Here is a 23,298-nt window from a genome sequence, read left to right on the forward strand (position 1 = left end):
AGTATTATCTACCGCCGATTTTTATTTGAAAATGTAAAGCAAACTTGCCAATCAACTTATCACACAAATGGATACACTATTAGTATTTTTAAATTTATTATGTCACTTTTGCATTCCTAAGTCTGGCACCAAAGTAAACATTATACTATTAGATACTAACCATGAGTTTGTTTTATAATCAATTTGTCACTTTAGTAATAATTCTGTGTCATCATTTTGTCATATTTTAATGTCATAATTTGTTTCGGGTAAAAATCCATCATAAACGATACCCATCATTTGAACAATAACTAATGTATAACAGTGTTGATATGTGTCCATTTAAAAAAAATGAATATTAGTAATAATTTGTAAAAAAAATGAATATGAAATAATTTATCTTGCTTTTGGTGCATGCACAGTCAGCACTTCATCCCTTATAGCACAGTGCTATGGATTTTTTTTGGGGACGCAATCAATTATTCTTAATATCTTCATCTCGTTTTTTAAATTTTTTTTTTAAATTTATTTTTCAAAAGTTTTCAATATGTAAAAGTTACATCAGACATCCGCACACAAATTATTCATCATCTTCATTCACTCATTCATCATCATCTTCATCATACATATACCCACTCAATATACATCATCATTCAGTTATCATCATATCCCACAGTAGTAATTATTATCATTATCACCACTCAATAAACAAAGTCACTATATAGCTTCAGTTACGCACATCAACGAGGTACAATTTCAACAAGAAATTCAAATTAAACCTTTGGATCAACAAAGATACATTGTGTTTAAGTAATTAGACATATGAAAGAAACAGAATTTAACAAAAAATGACAATTTATTGAAAACTTCTCGTCCTCTTTTCGGACTATCTACAGCACCCAATCGCCTATAGTCAAATATACCTCCGTCTTTTACCACCCCGCCACATTCACGTCCAAAGAAAGGACGTTTCAATGACGAAGTGATAGTCGGTTCGATATGCTGACGTGATCATCATCCTTTGTTAAATTGTGTTTCCTTTGATATGTACAGTTATTCACATTAACATCATCACTCATTTCGCATCATAATCACCAGGATCATCATCACTCTGTCAAAAATTCATCACTAGATTATTTTAATATCATCAACAACAACTCGTCAAAAATATCATCACTATATGTATCTTGATCTCATAATCAATGTTAACCCAAATATCCTCTTATTATCAAACAGAACATTATATATATCATCATCCATAAAAATGATGATAATTATACAAGATAAACACTGTACACGTTAGCATTCACATTGATCTGATTGAGTTATATTCAGTGTAATAATATTTTAATTGCATTGTGCACAAACAAATAGAACAAACATACAAAATAACTTCATCTTTAATTAAAATAAGAAGCTTAAACATCTTAATTGTTACAAAGATATAAAGTAAGTAACATTTGTAACTGAAGAAAAATACTAATTCGTCTGCTCCTGGTTTTGATAGAGAATAACCATTCGTCAGCGGTTGAAACTATTTTAAGTTGGGATTGAAATTTTTATTAATACTAAGAAATTATACTTTGAATTATGAAATTAATTTAGAACATCCCCAGTTTCGTTATTTGATTTGAAAATTTTGTATTATCCATTTCTATGTAAAAAAAAAAAAACAAAAAAAAAAGCCGCAAGCAAATAAAATGTTTCAAGCTTTCGTTCATCTGTTGCACTGCAATCACCCTCGATACTTCATGGGTTATTGTCGTTTTATCACTGAAAGCAGTCCACGAAAAAATAGACCAATCACAGAGTTGCAGATGTACAGATGAGCAATTAGTTGTTTCCTTTGATGTTCACCAACATAATCGAATAATGGTACACTGTGGTTGACTGTGTTGCATTGAAGTTGAGCGTCGCTCTCTCCCTGTTACCTTCTGTAGGCCTGTCATTGGTCAGTGTTTGTCTCCTGAACTTCCATCAATTATACTATGAGATAGTCGAGAGGTGGATCTAACGACAGTGAAAGTAAACTCTGTGGTATCGAGGATGCACTGCAGCAAAATATAAAAAAAACATTTTGATCATTAAAAGTCTATTGCTATAACAAAAAAGTATGAAACACTGCATCTAAAACCTTTAGTCAAAATTATCAATTATAGTTGTACTCAATTTTTTTCGTAACATTTGTCAAGAGGACATATTAAAACCCAAATAGGGAAACTATATATATCTTTATAACATCAATATTTCTAGACATATTGGTAAGGAAACTAAATTTCTATTCAGAATCCATGTTACATGGTTTTGGTGGGAATGTTTTAAATATTATGTTAAATGAATTATCAGAAAAAAACACACACAAAATTTACGTTTAGCAAGGATCTTTCAACTTTGAACACTCAAGCTGATTTTCAAAATAATTAAGTTTTCTTTATTTTAAACCAAAGCTGACTTTTTAATTGGCCGATTTGGCTTCTTTGTACCTCTAAGGGAAAAAAAATCCGAGAATTGCGCGAAAACCCGACTGTACAAATTCACAATAGAAATGCCGACTTAGTATATTGATTTGGAAAAATCAAAGGATTTGACCAATTAGTTTGGGAAACTGATTGTAATCATTGATGTCAAATATTTTTTAGTTTCATCGGGTTATGAAATCAATTTCTTGCATACCCCGGTGAAATTAAAAAAAAAAACAATACCGCAATGATAGACCTAGAGCTACTATTACTTTTTATTGTCTGTGCTCTTTTCTGAGTTAGAGTTATCGCCCTTTGGACGGCAATCCGAACTCGAGTAAAGAATTTCTCAACTTCCGGGTAATATATTGTTGTCACTCCGTTGTGCAATACACGGTGAATTACACCATGACTTAAAACCACTATGTATAAAAGGCCAGGTGTTTTGGGGCGATGCCTCAGACCTCTCAGGATCACAGAAACCTGACATAAGTCGGTCTTAACCTGACAGTTACGATTTCGTCGTCAATTTCTCCCAAACAAACCATGTCTAACTTGTCTGACAAAGAAGCCATTCGTCTGTGCAGGAGCACTACCACCATTGAGACCATTGTGGACTTGACAAGACACTCTAGTCCACAAGTCCGTCAGACCGCCCTGAAGGAAATGTGTCCATGCAGGGTCAAGAAGGACCACGACGACTTCTGGAAGCGCGTGCTCCAAATGGTCGACGACGAGGCTTCCAACGTCCGCTTCCAGGTATTTTAAGATATTGTATATTATATACAAGTTTTGTTTCATTTAATTGTAACATAAAAATCACATAGTTTTGATTATAGATCTATTTATTTATTTTTATTTTTTTCGGCATCAATTACCACATCCTCGATATGCCAGGGGTTACTTTCATTGTCGTAAGGGGTGGATATGACGACAGCGATATTAACCCCTGGAATATCAAGGATGAAATTACTATGAAATTTCACCTTCATATAAGTTAACCTTCGTCATGTATCATCAAATTAGTTTAATTTTAATGATAGTTATGGAAAGATATATTACCAGAATTTCTTTTATATACATGTAATATACCATATAGAAAGAATTTGAAATAGAAAAAATGTATTTCTGTGTAAATGATAATTAAGATTTATTGTAAAGAAAATTTGAAAGTCATTATATTTAAACATACAATAGCTTAAAATATTTCATAATTCTATGTATTGTAATTGAATAAAACAGTTGTCTAAATAAATCAACATCTGAAATGTTTATATAATGAAACGACTGATTCATTAATGAATCTTTCTTCTGTATTACCAGGTCCTACACACGCTGTGTGACGGCTCCCCAGCCCACCTGGAATTTGACGTCGCTGAAGCACTTGACAGGTTCAACAGGGATTCTGACCCCAAGATCCGAAGGACAGCTCACAAGGTCCTCACCACGTACTGGAAGACTGGCAAGTGGAACGTCCTGTAGGCGCTACTATTGGTACGAGCCTTCTATAAATGCTCTAGCTTTTCCTCGGTACACGAAAACTTTGGAGAGCTTAGAATGGCTTCAATCAACTAGGACAAAGTGCCCCCGATACAAACGGGCAAGGTACCGGTACAACAGAAAAAGGTACAAAGAAACCAGAGTTCGGCACTCCAGGACGAACTACCCCCGATACAAACGGGCGAGGTACCGGTACAACAGAAAAAGGTACAAAGAAACCAGAGTTCGGCACTCCAGGACGAACTACCCCCGATACAAACGGGCGAGGTACCGGTACAACAGAAAAAGGTACAAAGAAACCAGAGTTCGGCACTCCAGGACGAACTACCCCCGATACAAACGGGCGAGGTACCGGTACAACAGAAAAAGGTACAAAGAAACCAGAGTTCGGCACTCCAGGACGAACTACCCCCGATATAAACGGGCGAGGTACCGGTACAACAGAAAAAGGTACAAAGAATAGGGCGAGAGCTTACCGGTGGAAGCCTGCCACGGAAAGCAGAGTTACAGCCGACACATGTCGAAGGTAACTATAGCTACTGGACGTCATGCACCTACAAGAACCAGGTAATTACGATATGAAGTGGACAAAGGTGAAGCGAGAAATAGAACAGACACATTTTGTACGCAAATACTCTGTGCTGATCACCATTAAATCGAGCCGTCGATAACGAAGAACAAACCAAGAACGGCAGTGTCATCAGAGATAAAATCACAGTTATTTATCGTTGATGAACTACCAACAAAAATGTCATAATTAAATTCTATCCTGGGATGTAAATCCAATGTAATTGCTTATATGCTGTGATGGTACAGTTGTCAACATTTTATGCCAATTTCATGATTTGAAAAGCTATTGTCACTATCTGTATTTTGTATGCTCTTCCATTGCGTAATTGGATTTTCCACTCAGCTGATTTCAACTATATATTACGCATTGACATAACGATTCATAAAAGCAAAATAAATTGGTATAATAGAAATAAAGATTTTATGCGTCTTTATTTAAAGATTTATAAAAGTCTGTAATGAATCGAAATAGAAGAAACCATTTAAGGTGTTTGGGTTTGTTTCTCCTTGACAGAATATTTTTGTCCCTCGACCAATATTGGAGAACCCTCCATCCGTCGTCCATCCCTACCATTATTCCCTAAGAGCGCGAAACCGACCTTAGTTTGATATGAATACACTGTTTTTTCTCACTTTTGAAATCTAATGAGGCATAATGGTATATGGGTGATCAAAGGTGAAAATTAAGAAAAAAATGTTTCTGGAGTGCAAGCGTCCCCTGCTTTAGTAATATAAAACAGGGAAATAGAAGAAAAGTATCGATGAAGCAGACACAGCAAAACTTAAAAATAAATATTTTTAGAAAGAGAAAGCTTATTCAATCAACTGAAAAAAAAATTAAAAGAAAGAAGTAACCCAATTAAGTAACCGATTTAGTAAAACATTTGTTCTAGATTTGTGAACTGTCTTAAAAACATAATTTTAAACCAAATGTTTCTTTTCCATTTGATTGGTAATCTAGGTAAATTTATTGATCATATTGATCAAGTTGATCGGCAATCGAGGGAAATCAAGGAGAAATTTGATTTGAAATTGATTGATAATCTTAGTAAAGTGTTATTGTGTATCTCGTACATATCTGATTGTGGCTAGATATGCGACATATTGTGGCAAGTAGTAAGGGGAATCTATATTAGATATATATCTTCTGAATGGGAAGACGGGTTTTTAGTTAAATATATTGACATTTATTTTTAATGTTAAATTGTCAATTACATCTTATTGTAAATGGTTTTTAACAGCTGGTACGGGTATTTAAAGTGAACAGTCGGGCAAGGATGGCTAAAGTCGGTAAAAATGGTGTGAATGTATCCAGCATAACTTCTTATGAAATAGAAAAATAAAATCTTTCGTCAAAATCTGTCTGTGTACGAAGAAATTAATTTAAAGTATAGCAATCCTAAAACGTCCTCCTGGCTGACTATGTCCGTGGTTACATTTCCACGCAGCCTCGCTTTCAATGCTTTCAACTTTCTTTATTTCAGTGGTCAGAACTGGGAAACGTAAGCAGAACTTGACCGTCGTATTAATATGTGAGAACTTTTGGAAGGCCAATGAACGCATTTAGACTGGTTTTCTTTGCCCGTCGTATTAATATGTGAGAACTTTTGGAAGGCAAATGAACGCATTTAGACTGGTTTTCTTTGCCCGACTATTCACTTAAACATTATACGCTTCTTGGTCGTTTTGATTTGAGTTTTTTTTTTTAAGAAAAGCAGCGATCAGTTTACAGGTATAGATGTACAACAGTTTGTAGATGCCTAAGGTCATCTAGACATGTACATGTAAAAGATTAAACACAAATTGCATATATGAAGGAGAGAAAAACTTGCATAAATCAAATATATCTAAAGACACAATGTCTTATCCTAAAATACGTGAATATAAAGCAAATAGTAAATGCTTGCCTGATGAAAATATAACTGTAGATACTAAAATGACTGATTTATAAAATGTTATTCCCTAGTTGCTCGGAAGAAAAACTTAATAAATGCCAACGATGTGTGGGAAGAATGCTGGCAAATGTTACAGTGTTGCAGACAATAGAGAAACATTATCATTTTTGTAGGGCATCTTGTTTGTTTGTTTGTTTGTTTGATTAATTAACGTCCTATTAACAGCTATGGTCATGTAAGGACGGCCTCCCATATATGCGGTGTGTTGCATGTATGTTGTGCGAGGTGCGTGTTTTGGGAGACTGCGGTATATTCATGTAGTGTCTTCTTGTATAGTGGAACTGTTGCCCTTTTTATAGTGCTATATCACTGAAGCATGCCGCCGAAGACAACAAGCAACACACCCCACCCGGTCACATTATACTGACAACGGGCGAACCAGTCGTCCTACTCCCTGTTTGCTGAGCGCTAAGCAGGAGCGGAAACTAACACTTTTATAGACTTTGGTGTGTCTTGGCCAGGGGACAGAACCCAGAGCCTTCCTCACAGGGGCGAACGCTCAGCTCAAGGCCAAAAGTGAGGCGGTGCCAAGGGAGGCATTAGGAAGGATAAAGTGAGTTAGGAAGAAGAGAAAAGATAAGATCCTAAGTGGGGCATCTAAATTCAAGCTCGAATGATTCAATCTTGCTCAAAACCAACATTTACAAATTAAAATTTGATAAGAAATAAATAAAATTTAAGGCTTTAAAATGAATAGTCGGGCAAAGGAAACCAGTCTAAATGCGTTCTTTGGCCTTCCAAAAGTCATTGTATACCATAATGATGGTCAAGTTCTGCTTACGGTGTCCAGTTTTGACCTTTGAAATTTTGGGAAGCCCCGTGTAAATTTAGCACAGTTCTAAATATAAATTCGCCAAACTCTTTGAAAACGAGGCTGCGTGGAAATGAATGTCAACATGGACATGTGTTTCTCGGTCGTGTCGGTTTCGTTTCGTGTGATAAACCACTAATGCGGTATGCAAATTGTTGTTTTGAGATGATACATTTGATGCAAATGAAGTATTCTTACATTAATGACAATGCTTTGTAATCATTTTACGATAAAAGCATCTTGTACATGGAAATCGACACAAATATTCGGCCGATGCAGAGATGGGGCCCCGGCAAGGGGCAATTATTGCAGCATCGCATTCGTCGTATTTTACATCAACCGAATCATGAAGATTAAATACAAATAATCGTAACATAATTTCCCATTTAAAACCACACGAAAACGTTCCATAGAACGTCCATGCATGTAGCTGTCAAAGATGTGAAAATAAATTAGCTCATACATAGATATTTTACAAGTACAATATATGTGTTCAATTATTCGTGTAGTTTTTTGCAGAGATTTAATTAAATTATCTATGTCTCTGTTTTTTTTTTTTTTTTTTTTTTTTTTTTTTTTTTTGTAAACAATATTTGAGTTCTGGAGAGAGATGACATGAATGTCCAGCTGGAAGGAAAGAAACTTTTATGATGTATATGTATCGTACAATGTATATATGTAAACGTACATTCCATGTAGCTGCTATAGAATTACAACTAGGAAATTCTCTCAAACATTGATAATATTTAATTCTTCACATTCATGTAGGCCTATGCTGTGAGAATTAACACATCATATATATTTCCAGAAAACATATAGGCCTACATGTATGTTACTTTCCTTTTCTGTTGTTTCCTGTTCTTTTTTGTGCTCTGGAGAAAAAGATGATTGAGTTGAAGAAAAGTAATTAATTAAGAGAAATGTGTACCACAGTACTTTGTCTGTAGCCGAGGGGTTCTATACTGTTTTAATAGTCCAGTAATTAATAATTAAATTGAAAATTTCAAAATTAAGATGAAATTGTAAATTCCATTTTTGAATGAAGTGGTTCCCCTCCTTTGAGAGTACACAGTGCGTATACCCTTTTTGGTTTTTAGGAATATACCTGAATAGGAACCTGAAATAACATGACAATCAATCAGGTATGTGTGTGGGGGGGGGGGGGGGGGGGGGGGCTGAATGACAGAAGAATCATGAGGTTGGGAAGTTGTAACTTGAGTGGGGGGGTTGAAATATAGAAGAAATAGCTACAGATAACTGGAAGTGGAAGGGTGCTTTATCATTGATCTGGTCATTGCATATTTGGGGTTTACATGGCTTTTTTTTGGTTATTTAGTCTCATTGATTTTGGAGCAACTTTGAATCCATATGGTACTGTATATCTTTCTTTTTTCCATGTGTAGCTATTTCTTCTGTATTTCACCCTCCGCCCAAGTCACAACTTCCCAATTAGGTACCACTTTTTTGTTTAGAACTCAAATCAAAGACAGATGTACATAGTACTACATACTACATTTTAGTCTATGTGTTTGTAATCACTGTTACTACAGTATTAATACATAAATGGTCTATGTACAAGTTACACATAGACAATAAATGTGAAATTTGGTTCAGACAAAAAGATTTTTAACATTTCAGATAACTTGCTAGTTTTATGGTTTTATTTATATGTTGAGTCTACTCTCTTGTAAAGTAGAATTTAGAAATCCTAAGACAATGGTATCTATATTGCTATATGTAAAAAAAATCCTTATATTTTAAAAGTAATTGAAAAGCTATCTCACATGCCCTGACAAACAAATGGGCCGGCATATGGATGCAAGAATTATAATCACTGGATCTAGAGGACTAATATAAACAAATATTTCTACAAAGTTAAACAATGAAAAAGTATTGCATCATAATTTTATTTAATGATTACAGTTGAAAGGAACATTTAATAAATAATACTGTTTAAATGTTCTGTTCATGATCTTCTAGGTCCATATTGGAAAAGTCAACATTCTTCAGTCTTCATATGATGCTAATTGTATGTATATGTATACATACACTTGTATACAGGTCCAAGGGATGAACTTTCTGTATTCATGTCACTATGCATGCATGGTGCCTGAAAAAAAGAACCAACAATTTTTTATATCTGTTGAATATGACAAAAATTGAAATGATCAATTTCAAATATATATAAATGAATAAATGTAGGTTCATTCTACAGGTTTTTTTTTTATTTTAGAGAAAACATTTTATGAGTTGTGAATGTGTCACTGATGCATTTGATAGAATCAAATATTGTTTCAAAAAAGATACAAAATTCATTATCTATAGTTCCAACAAAAATTCAGAATAATTATAAATGATACATGGCTGCAGTACATTTCAACTCTGTAAAGTTTGTCATATACACATGAACCAGGTACAGTTGTAATAAATATACAAACACTATTTATTATTTATTAATAATACTGTATGTGTCCTCCAAATATATCTAAAGAACAAGCTAAAACCTACATGTACATATGTATATGTGTATATCAGAACATATACAATACAATTTTACCAAATAACCTACAATGTAAATCCTATATACAATGTATGTGTATAACACTACCAGAACATGTACATATCTATAAATATATACATCAGAACTGTATGAATTGACCGGTAGCATAATATTATAGATTAATTGAAACAAATCTTAGCTTGATAATGCACTAGCGGTTACATTCTAACTGTACATGCATTACAACGGTACATTTTATAAATATACAGGGCATTCATTACCCCTAAAGAGGCCCCACGAAAGAACCGCTATTTACCCCAGGGTTACGTTTTACGCGATTGGGGAACAGGTATGAAACATGTGACCATATGTGACCACTCATTTATGAAAAAATACTGCTAGGGACTATTTACATAATGATCAAAATACGAAGACTCACTCACTATCAGCTGAGCAGGGAGTACCGGGTAGTAGGCCTAACATAGGTACGTACAGTAGCGGTCCGGAGCCGCGTGCTCGTTTGAACTGTTCTCTTCACTATAACAAGTTGTATTAACACTCTCCATGCGTCGTAATGTTTACCGAGTCATTTGTTGGGATTGTCGCTGCTCCATTGCCTTTCCTTTCGCATTTTAGGTGAGTCAGTTGGTTGTTTTGGCGGAAACCTTTTGGTTCAAAACTACGGTAGCCATGTTTTGTTTACTACGGAGAGTGGTGGATGTTGCGCATGCGTTAAGGTTGAACTGCACTCATAGCCGGTCGGGAGGACTTTTAGGATTCCCATAGATATTATTATTTTCTTCGCATGTACAGCGATTTTGACGGAAAGTTTTATTTTTCTAATTCATAAGAAATTATACCGGATATATTAATACCATTTTTACCGATTTTACAGTCACTTGCCCGACTATTCGCTTTAATAAAAACACGAGATTGAAAATGTTGAATATAAAATTGCTTGTGAATTTCTTGAAACTTAATTATTGGATAAGGCGCTTATTGCAAAAAAAAAAAAAAAATATCATGAATGGGGTTCAGGGTTTCGATGGAATTCTTTTTCTTCATTATCAAATCAATTATATCGTATTGAATATTAAACTGAAACCAGACGTATAAATTAGTTGATGGCGTTCATGCCTTGGAGCAATTTGATCGATAATGAAGGACACAATTTCTTAGTAATCTAGGTCAAATAGGCGGGATCACCCCCACAGCTGGTCTATTCATGCCATATGTATGTTATTACTGTTCTATTCCCTTGGGAAATCTATGGTAACATTTGCGTAAAACATTAATAATGTACTGGAGATATAACTCTCTCGAAGTTATTGAGGCATGATTTTACAGGTGACTTACTCCCTCAACCTTCGTGTCCGATGTATTTATCATAGAGCGGCAGTGAAGGATGACTCTCAATCAAGTTTCTGTGGTGGCACTAGAATGTATTTTGTTTGTTCTTAATGTGTTATTCTGATCTAGTTATTGTCATTCTGTGGCGAGATATATTTACTTATCTATGCTACCGATCAACTTATCAATATTCTCGCTTTGTTATACCTCTCGTAACATAACGATTTGCCAAAGTTGAAGTTGGAACTGTATAAACATTTCCTTTCAACTGAAAATATACATTTTATCAACCTCCCGCTCAAGATTAATCAATGTTTAGAACAAACGTGACAATGATTATTTTTAATTGGTATGATGCATACTGCATTGTCATTAATCAATAGCTTTGGTAGATCGTTGATTCTTCAACTTCATAGAGAAACATTTCTAATGTTTCCTGGTAATATAATAGAAGCTTGATTTCACCATAGACCTTCTGGGTAAGCATGATGTTTTGATAGATATTGCTTTCTAAAACGTTTCTGCTCTAGTTCTATAATATCTACAATGATCTTAGGATATCCTTTATATCTATACATGTTTATAATTACTTATAATGTACATGCACATATGTTTTTTTTATATTTAATTGCCATTGCGAGCAATAGAGAAGTCACTCACGCCCCTGGTGATCTGGCGTGATCTAAATCGGTTAATAACTACAATCGTAATAGGGAAAAATAGTATCGACCAATCAGAGGCCGTGGCGGCCATATTGGGTGTATTAATCTTTCATTCTAATGTGCTATTAAGGATCCACATAATATGGAATAATTTACTTATCTATCATTGGCATACTTATATTACCGTATCTAATCACGACACCAACTCTTACTACACACATTTACTCGTTAGCGTTCACTAATAAAATGTTAATGTTATTAATGTTATTTACCATTATTATCTAAAATCTCTTTAGTTAATTTTCAAATTTGGAAATGACATTCATTAAAACTTATGTCTTTTCAAAATTTGAATATTAATTATTTCCAGTTTGATAAACGTAATAAACAACAGTCACTGGTTGGGGAACCTCTATGTTAACAATGAAGGTTTATTTAGGTGGTATGTCGCCTGGTGCAGTGAAGCGCAACGACGGCAACATAAGATGTTTTACAGTAATAAAAGCCGTTTTGGTTAAAGTATGTACCTTAAACACCTACTTTCTGATTATTTCTTATCAATACATCTATTTTTGTGATTAAACAATTTTCCCTCAGAATGCCTTTATAAGTCACACACATATTTGATCTCTATCCAATCCTAGATACTCCAGGGGTTACTATCACTGACGTTATATCCACCGTTGGACTATCTCATAGTAAAACTGTAGGCACCCAAAGACACAGGTAATTTGAGCCTTTGATTTACATCAAATGAATTGTATACCAGTACACTGTGGTTAACAGCGTGGCTTTGAAGTTGTGGGTCGCTCTCTCTGTAATCTTCAAAGGAAGTCTCTACAGGCTTGTGATTGGTCATTTTTTTTCTCTTGAACTGCCGTCAGTTTTACTATGAGATAGTCCAGGAGTGGTTATATCGTCAGTAATAGTAACCCCTGGAGTATCGAGGATGTGATTATCCCCGATCAGCGATATTTAGTTGTTAGTTCTAGATTGATTGCAAACCTTCTACTTTTCAGATAGTGTATTTGAGATTGCGTCATTTGTCGCATGCCATTGAAATCTGCATCAGATAGCCATTATATCATGGCAATCAATAGCAGGGAGTGAGTTGAGAATTGTAATGTGGTAATCCTGTTTGATTTATTTTTGCCAGCTGTTACTTGAAGTCGAATTTGGTGCATTCAAAAATATACATTTTAAAGGACGAACGTTAAAATGTACATAATACACTTTAAGTATTTTAAGAAATATTGTGTCTTTTTGATGTCTATAGTCGACAATACATTACCTAACAAAACACATGATTAATAACATTATACAAATAGTGACTTTTTGTGGGTTAATACGAGGAATTGTTAAACCTGAGAAAGGTGATATTCCCCGAGGCCAAAGGCCGAGGGAAATATCACATTTCAAAGGTTTAACTGGGCATGCTTCAAAGCTCTCTAGTTATAAATATATGCACTACTGACAAGTAAATAAATCATGAAATTAAAACTGAAGGCATCTATTTGTGGAGTGTTAATAGAAAAATCTGGATTAAAAAGTTTTTAACAATTTTCTTCAAAAAGTGTAGCAATTTGGGAAGTGTCACGTTATCCATCCTCGTTCATCCCTGCAAGGACTTATGCGTCACTAAAGACATGCCAAGAACTTAATCAATGGAAATATATCAATACATCGTGATTTTTTGCTTTATGAACAATTAAGGTGAATTGACCACAAGCTGTTGTTTCGATCTGACATTTATGATAAATCAGCAAATGGGATTAGATTAGATAAATAGGAATTGCTCCAAGACATGCAAACTATCAACTAATTTATTCATCTGATGGTATGGGATTAAATGATAAAGAAAAATGAACCCCTATCAAAAAAACTGAACCCCAACTCAAAATTTAATAACAATATCAAGATAGTTAATACATGAAATTGTATTAATGATAACAGAACCAGGTGGTACGGAATAGTAAGCGATCTATGTTCATTCACGACACCCACCAGATACGCCTAGGTCGAATTTGGAGGAAGTGACATTGTAAAGCATTGGATAAGTCAGAATGAAAATTATTGACAGTGTGAAACTTTTCTATAGTCTTAAATAACTCAAACATGTTATGACATAAAATTGAGGCCATTTTTGGCCAATACGGTCCCTTGTCCTCTGTGTATTTACTTTTGTGCTAAGGGATGGCGTTGTCCTTCCTCTAGACCTCTACTTTCAGATTGCGAAAATCATCGTTTTTAACCAATAGTATACATATATATATTATAGTATCAAGGGTATGAACTCGGCGGTCGAGAAAAACGGACCTATTTTTTTTAAAACCGTGATTATTTTAATAAATTGGTTCTATACAACTTGACGGATATCTTACCTTAAAGAGACATAATTTATTTTTCCATTGAGTGCTTGATGAACAAAATTGGCCAAGTATTGACGAAGTTATGGCTTGATGAATCGGGAAATTTACGAAAAATATGCTAGGTAGACATTTCCCTGTCCGGTCAAAATTTCGTCTCGGCTCTAATGGGTACCTCAAAAACCAAGCCAAAATCACAAAATCTACCCATTTATTAAAATAATCACGGTTTAAAAAAAAATAAATATGTTTTTCTCGACCGCCGAGTTCATACCCTTGATACTATAATATATATACATGTATACTGTTAGTTTAAAAAAATCGTGTCAGGTCCCTGTGACTGTAAACTGGCCTTCCTCCCCAATGTCCGTCTCTTTTCTTTCAAATTTTCTGAACCCCGACCTTTGTGTGTAACGTCAAGATAAACAATATTTATATCGTAACGATTATAACATATCATTATTATATATAATGTTAGCGGTACAAATTTGATTTTGTTACCTGACTCTCTATACAATCGTTACAAATGAATAAATTCTCAGACTTTGACAGTTGACCGACGAGAAATTAAATTGTTGACGTCATGAACACCGGCGCGCATGACCCAAATATTTTTTCGAAAATTTTCTTTCTCAACAGAAGCTGCGACTCGTTTTGGATTGCGTCGCAATGATTTTGTCAGGTAACAAAACAACAGCTGATTAATACCATCTCAGTCAACAATCAAAACTGTTTCCCTGTGATGATTGGACCATCACCACAAGGAAAGAGGTTTGACTGTTGGCTGGATGATACCGCATGACACATTTGTATATTGCTTCTTATAATTTCATGATGTAAGCAAATCGTGAAATATAACATTCTAAGTATTGTACATTCCTGGAAAATTAGATATACTGACTTAAATTGAGCAATTGCTGAAATATCTGTATAACAAACTTTTTAATAGCTCAATGACGGAAATCAATAGAGCTATATAGTATATCTATTCATTTCAATATGCAGTGGCCTAGGAAGATAAAACGTGGTGATTGGGATGAAGTTTAAAATTCATTCCTCATTATCCGGAGTAATTGTACAAGTTTTGAAAACAAACTAGAAGTTTTACTGGCCACTTAATTGAGAATATCTAACGGTAAAACAGTCGACGGGGAAGAAATCCGGAATTGGATTTATCTATAAATTTATAAAAATAGTTACATATTACTTCTTAGTTAGTTCTTACATTTGAAAATATAGGATAAATACTAGGATAAAATTAAAAAAAAAATCCATAGCGCGATGTCACTATGGATTTTGTGTCAGGCATATCCAATAAAACGTCTTTTATTACAGAAAAAAAATCGAATTCGTGGGAGAACAGGTAGACTATGTTACAAATAAAATGTTTCAATCGTTTTTAGATTATTTTTTTTTATTTTAAAATAATAGCACAAAATAGTTCATTTTTTATTTGCGAGATATTGAATATCGATTTAGTATGCATTATTAAGAGTACACTGTATCCGAGCTGTCATTATTTCAACTACACTGTCGATTTCAACGATTTGTTTTGAAATTTACTTGCTTGCTTTAGTACACATACGATCTAAACACATCCTCTACATCCTCTACATAGACTGCTGTGTATTTTAACATTATCAGGTGTTATAGGATTTGGATGAAAGCCGGAGTACATGGCGAAAGATATAGGCCCACAACCTACGGTTTGGTTTGATTAGTTTAACGTCCAGCCAGGATCATGTAAGGAAAGCCAGAGAACAACCACCAACCAGTGAACACTACCTAGCAACTGTTCCACATAGAATTCGAACTCGCTATCCAGAGGTTAAGGGCATGTGTTTATTGTTGATTGTGTTGTCGGATATTTTTTGCCGGGACATCCTAGTCATTCGACGACAGCGGCCCCAAATTTATGACCAGTATTTTACAATAAAATTATGGAAATATTGACTTTGTGAGTAAGAGATGGCAGAAATGTTGAAAATAATATCAAATAAAGGAGACAAGCATCATATAAAGTGGAGTTTTCCTATAGTTTGGGCATGTATCACATAATTAACCAGTCGCGCATAGTAAATGACACCGTATCGATACCATCATTGGTGCGGAAACCTGTCACACTTCTGAACACGTACGTGGAGTAAATCGTATTAATAAGTTTTATCGATCTAAAGATCAAATAATGCTGACGATCATATATACAGTACTAACGATCGCAAGGATGTCCTATCCTTTTGCTGTTCGACTCTCATACGGATTTTAGCAAACGGAGCGGGATAAACAGGTTTACTTTCCAGAAAGTGATATTCAAAAAGCACGGACATATATTTTATTGTGTTTGATATTTAGTGATACATTTTACCAAGACACACGGATTTATATAATCTGTTTTAAGGTGATTTTAAAAGATGTTTTAGCCAGGGAAATGATAACAAGCATTTGCAACATATAGATGCAACGTCTGTCCCTAATACGTGGAAACTACACACGTGGAGAACGAAAATTGAGCGAAGTTATTTTTAATGTAATTAATGTCACTGTTTTTATGTTTTGTTTTTATGATATACCATTATTACAGTACCTCAATTTTTTTTAATTTTATGTACTCACAGCAAGATACCAAAATGTCGATGTCATACAGAAGACAATGCCGTTACATCCTTTGTGTCTGTTTTATATTTGGATTGACGGTCATACTAAGGGATGCCCATGTATGTCTGGACGGCACATCCAAATATCAAAACCCCTCCTTACGTAAGTAAAGTATGATTGCAAATCTTTGGGCTAATTCATGTACCACGTAATACCCGATAGGTTTTGTATGGGACTAGTATATTCGGTGGTGATGGAATGTAACGCTTTAACTGTAATTTTCCCGCTGAAATGGCGATATAGAATATTTTAGCGTCATTCCATCACCAATAGAAACAATAGTCATAAACGTTATCAGGTATCACGTGAATTAGTGCCATTATATATATTCAATACTTAATTCATCATCAGTTTTAAGGATATAATGTAAATTTACTTATTTTTAGCAGTAGTTTTATTTTCGCTTTTTTTCACGTTATTTTTGAAACGCTAATTCATGTACAGGGCTCTTAGTAAAATGTTATTACCTCTTTGTTCTTGTGCTATAATAACTCTATAATACACTAACATAAGTGTGTTTACAGTATAAAAATCGTGTTATCTAATGTTAAAGATGTATTCTTAGTTGGTAATACACCAACAAAGTAACATTTATTGGTATTCTGGCAATCTACATTGTCCTTATCCAGACCGATATCGTATAGTTTTTATGTTGCTTTTGTTTTTGTTTTTGTCTCTTACACACGGATACCTATAACTCGTTCATTGGTACGCTTGTTCACTGATGGGATATTTATGAATATTTATTAGTTCCCAGGGGTTAGTAAGCGAAAGTGAGACATACACCTTTGATCGGGTATGCTGAAACAGCTACTTCAAGTTTTATGACACATTTAATGTGTTATTTCCAACAAAGCATCGTTATGTATTCCGTGCAATCATGTGTTTTCAAATCTACATATATATGTACATATGTACAGATATTTATTACAAACCAACAGACACACACCAGTATATTCACTTTGGATCGGGCCATCCGCGACACAATAAACGGGCAATTCCATATAATCTTGCTCGAAGGATTTGTACCATAGTTAGTGAGAGTGAAACAAGAGTCCCCGCTTGAAAGAATTAATCAGTTTTTTGAAAACTCCAAAATATCCGACCAAACTGATAGAAGATGGAATCCGGAAAGCAGAAGAATTAGACAGAACAATGCTCCTCAGTCCAAAAGAGAATCAAGAAACAGAATCTTCAATATTACCATTAGTAACCACACATAATCCACGGAATAAAAACATAACCGGAACGCTACGCCAACTAAACAATGTACTCCAAGCAGATATACATATGCAGAGAGTGCTGAAAAATACAACCTTCATCAATAGTAAACGCCAACCCAAAAATCTGAAGATAGTACGATGTAAATCCAACTTCCTATCTGAAGAAAATTTCACCGTAAGAAAATGTATGGGCCCACTATGTGGAACATGCGACAACATTACAGAAGGTTCATCTTTCAAATTCTACTCCAGAACATTCGAATGTAATAACATGCCCCAGATGTCAGAAATTTTACATTGGAGAGACCAGTAATACACTGAGGGCCAGTGTCCGTGTACACAAAAAACACAATCAATTGTTATATGTATAATTACCTCTCTTAATATGACGTCACAATATACAATGACTATACTGTCATGACGTCATCTAATGTTGTTAAGCATCTGTAGAACATGATGAAAGCGCTAATGCTAAACTAACAACGTGTTTCTACTTTTTTTTATATTTCTATATGTTTACCGAGAATTTAATGTTATTCAATACATTTATTTATGTACATACATCGATATAGGAATGTTTATGACACTTGTCATGCTAGAAATACAACATGCCTTGTGTGATAGCTGTCAGTAAACGTTCACCACAAAACACCAGTGCTGTTTATACTTGTGGTGTCTCTTTGCGATAGTTGAACTCTCGCCAATGTATGCTGTTTTTTCACTTTAGCCAAAGACACCGAATAGCACACTATACACGGATACATTATACTGATAACGAGCTTCTTCTCGTACTAAATATGTATAGTTGAAAATATAATCATTGTCATGTTTGGCAATTTTGAAATTGATGATATTATTTTGTCGATAGTCAAATTTAAAACATACATGTACCAAATGTTGCTCGAACGCAACCTGGGCTCAGTGACTGAAATGGTGACTATTGATTGATTAATTGATTAATGAAAGTTCAACAGAATAAAGCCAATGTTTTAACAAGAAAGTATTTTATAGAGATTTTAGTGAAATCTTTTGATCAACTAAGACATTTTATTTGGAAGAGTGAAATACACTGATTTTACTGATGATTATGGCAAATACTAAAAACTAAGTTGTCATGAAACTCAGTTGGTTTATAGGATAATGGAGGGATAATTAAGATTCTGTTTTACCAAAAACAATATTCCAGCAATCTTTTTCTGTCTCAACCTAGATGACGTCATCAAACAGGATGTAACACTGTCAGATGTTCAGCGACCAAATATTGACAGAAATGTTCCGGTATGTACACCTCAATATTGGACATATCAATTTTAATAGCTTACACAGTAATCAGGTATTGCCATTTGGTCTGATATCCATTTGATGGACAGGTATAGTTTAGACTATTCAAATGCATTCAAGTTTCGTTTAAAATCATAATGATAGTCAAGTTAATCTATATTTGTATGACAGGCGTGGTCAGTGAAGCAGAGACTTACATTTCCTGATTTTTAATGTTCCATTAAATAATTAATTCATGTAAAAAGGAAGGTGTTTGTTCTTTCTAGAATAACATCTTTCACATTTAATTATAGTTGACTCCCTCCTTTTTGTTTCTAATATTCACGTTGGTATGGTAAATATCATCAGTATAACCACTAATAACTCTAGTTTTCCATAAACTAAATACTATATAGAATATGACTTTATAGAACTTCCAGATTCAGCCTTCACGGATTAAACTGGATAAGGAATATGCCGCTAGACGACAGACGATGCTGGATGCCTGTGCAGGACGAGAATTTGATAAAGAAATGAGAGGCAATAGTTCCCAGGATTCCGTGAAAGACCACATCGTAGTAGACAGAAACCATCGCATTCTATACTGTGCTATCGAGAAAGTTGGATCGACGTTTTGGAGACGCCTTTGGCAGGTATCTTTTATTTTCAGTTTTCAAATAATTTCATAATAAGGTATGATATACATGTAGGCATTGACAAAGAGTTCGTCCTCTCCCTAATGGTGAATTGAAATGACGTACCACAAGTTGGTGTAGTATTTGGAGCTATTTTGTCCGCCAAACACCTTTCCGTTTTATACAGGCTCATGTTAGTAACACTTACTGTGAAACACTTTATTTTCTCGTACATATTATTTCCAGTCTTCGTTATTCTAAATATATTTGCAAAGACATAACGTTTCTTAAACAATCGTACATCAATATGATCTTTTTACACACTTATTCGCGTAACATTTGAATTCGTTTTTAGCGGGAATATTTACTTACAAAGAGTAACGTCACATTATCATGAGAGATACTAGTACAACACAAACGTTATGGGGTATTTCATTGTACATGAATCAGTTGAACGACTTTTGCAGGTGCTGACTGGACTTAGTTCTGCAGCTCATCCCTACGACATACCACCAGGAGCAGCATTAGGAGGTGGTCAAGAAACACTCAAAAATATCTTTTTTGATGAAATCCACTCAATGATCTCAACTTACCGAAGTTTCATCATTACTCGACATCCATTTTACCGCATCTTCTCTGGATATGTCGACAAACTGTTTTCACCGAACCCGATGTTTTGGAATTCTTTGGGAGTTTACATAATTGAAAACTTCAGAGAAGAAAAAAGGAAACAAAATATTGCTTGTGGAAGTGGCGTCACTTTTCGGGAGTTTGTCAAATATTTAATTCATTCCGAAACACACAACAGCCGTAGAAATGGACATTTTTTACCGATGTTCGACCATTGCCGTCCATGTCAAATTAAATATGACGTTATAGGTAAAATGGAGTCGTTTGTTGACGACACTCTGTATATCGTAAAGTCGTTAGGGTTTACTGATATGGCTTTTACTCTGAATAAAACCATGAGATCGGGAACTGTAAGTGACACCATCAAGGACCAAGTAAATATACTTTATGCATATAAATCAAGTATTTGCATTAGTTTTTATGACGCACAGAAGATAATGTGGAAAAAATTTCAAATACGGGGAGTAATAAGTAAACATTCGAAGTTTCCGTTTTCTAGAACCCAGGCTGGGAATGTAACACAGCGTGATTACATTACGGCGGTTACTAGCGCCATCGGTGACGCACGCGACAAGGCACGTGCTTCTCAATATCGCCAGGAGGCGTTCCTGGAGGCGTTTAGATCAGTCGATAAAAATGACATGAAAAAACTTATTGATATAACGCGTGTAGATTGTGAAGTATTTGGATACGATTGTTCGTTATCTACTTTATATCACAAATTTGAAGACTCTCGAAGTGATACCAAATATTTTGATATTGATCAGTGATCAAATATATATGACATATTTTATTTATGCTTAATGCGAGTGGTTCATATTTCATATTTTAGTGCCTTAAAAGTTTATTACTTATTCTTGATATTAAAATATTAAAAAAGATTCCTGAAAGTTTATAAAAATATTAAGAGAAGTGCCTTAGATTAACATTAGTGGTCTAGATTCACTTTCAAAATAATTTATAATGACGTCACAATAAATACCTACCCGCAAGGGAGATAATTTCGTAATACACAAAGAATTTTTGTTTTTGTTTTTGTCTTATACAAATAGACGAAGTCTATATATGTGACATCATTAAGGATTATCCTAAAGCTATATTTACATTTCATTGCGAAACTGTATGACATGAAATATTCGTGTGTATTTTCATTCGCGGTTTGGAGATTTGATACTTTTTCGTGGATAGAAATTTTTGTGGTTATCCCGTGGAACAATGGTGGTGAAAAATATACCGGTATACAAACAAAATTCGTTGTGTTTATATTTGTGGTACTACAGCAGCCATGAAAATTACAAAGAGTTTCTGCACAATTAACATTTCATGTTATACATAACATACATTTTTCAAATAAAGTTTGTAAAACTAGATAACCGTTATGAAGCATAAGCAATTAAATGTCGGATTGTAATAAGATATTTTCCTGATTATTGCGCAGTTGTCAAGCTTACCTGGAAGTTATGCTCAAGTCACACCTTTTGTAACATATTGATAATGTAATCATCAATAATACAAAATTGATTCTTCACAACAATGCTCCCTCATGGTCATATTATTGATTGATACTGAAACAAGCATAACAATAGGATTTTTAATAGCGTTTTGTATTTTTGGGGTAAAATCCTGCAAATTTAATATTATAAGGGGTCTTTGAAGTCCTATTGGCTGCTGAGAAATATATTCCATAATAGTTATCTGTTATGAACCGATATATGTTTACCTAAAAATGATAAATTTCGCATGAAGGTTGTGTGGCATGTATGTATATGTATGTGTGTATGTATAAACGTACGGACGTAAGTGGATGGTTGTGTGGTGGCGATGTGTGTGTGTGTGTGTGTGTGTGTGTGTATGTTTAACGTAAAGTAAGTAGATGTGTTATCGCGGCGCGTCTATGTGGGTGTTAGACAGGTTATGGAATTACAAAGATAAATCCATGTAAGTGAAACGAAGTAAGAAACAAAGAAGTAAGGTAATGATGTTTGCTTCCAGCAGTCATATTCTTCATGTCTGAGTGTAAAAAAGGATAATTTCGTGATGCCGATACATGAATTATTCTAGAGGGATTATAATTGTGATATATAGTTTTAGATATTATTCTGAGTGAAATATAAAGTTTAATGGTGAAAAGATAAAAGTGGTATCTTTCACTCGAATGAAAATATCAGCGCAACATTACCTATAGTGACAATATCGTATTGGCGTAATTTTGTATTTTGTAACTGAACAGAACATTAAGAGGTAAAGGGAACATATGTTGCTATTCCGAGAAAAAATATAAGAGTCCTATTAATCATAACTGCTATATTTTTAATTTTTTAAAGAAGACACTCTTACTCATACAATCTAATGCGTCGTCAAATAGGTATATTTGAGTAAGCAATAACCGCAAAACGAGAACACGGACATATTCTTTATGGTATGTACTCCCATATATCCATGTGAGAGAAAAGTTTAATACAGGAAAATTGTCACTTTTTAGAGGTGTACATCCTTATTATCGGGTTCGAACTTGCTCTGTATCGGTGGACATGTTTGGTTATTATCTAGTTCTGTTCTAGTATTTCAGTATTTATAATATTTTTTCCTATTTCAATTTATTTTGCGGTTCTATTGGTTTAGTATTGTATATAATTTTGGTCTTCATTGTTTTCAAAATGATGAACATAAAAAAGGAGTAAATTAACATGTCATGCACTTAAATACTATGAGATTACTATCGATGACTGCTAGTTAAAAATTG

The 23,298-nt window shown here is 34.2% G+C and overlaps 2 protein-coding genes across 2 annotated transcripts; both read left to right on the forward strand.

Moving 5' to 3' along the window:
• Positions 1 to 2,764: 2,764 nt before the first annotated feature.
• LOC138325618 (uncharacterized) lies at positions 2,765 to 4,359 on the forward strand. Its single transcript, XM_069271406.1, has 2 exons — positions 2,765 to 3,197; positions 3,762 to 4,359. Exons 1-2 carry the CDS (start codon positions 2,985 to 2,987, stop codon positions 3,918 to 3,920), a joined length of 372 nt encoding a protein of 123 aa, XP_069127507.1. The 5' UTR covers positions 2,765 to 2,984; the 3' UTR covers positions 3,921 to 4,359.
• Positions 4,360 to 15,743: 11,384 nt separating this feature from the next.
• On the forward strand, positions 15,744 to 22,072 carry LOC138325626 (carbohydrate sulfotransferase 11-like). The gene is made up of 4 exons (XM_069271416.1): positions 15,744 to 16,909; positions 19,241 to 19,308; positions 19,722 to 19,943; positions 20,393 to 22,072. Exons 1-4 carry the CDS (start codon positions 16,687 to 16,689, stop codon positions 21,323 to 21,325), a joined length of 1,446 nt encoding a protein of 481 aa, XP_069127517.1. The 5' UTR covers positions 15,744 to 16,686; the 3' UTR covers positions 21,326 to 22,072.
• The last annotated feature ends 1,226 nt before the right edge of the window (positions 22,073 to 23,298 follow it).

The sequence above is a fragment of the Argopecten irradians genome, chromosome 1, assembly GCF_041381155.1.
Source record: "Argopecten irradians isolate NY chromosome 1, Ai_NY, whole genome shotgun sequence".
Lineage (NCBI taxonomy): Eukaryota > Metazoa > Mollusca > Bivalvia > Pectinida > Pectinidae > Argopecten > Argopecten irradians.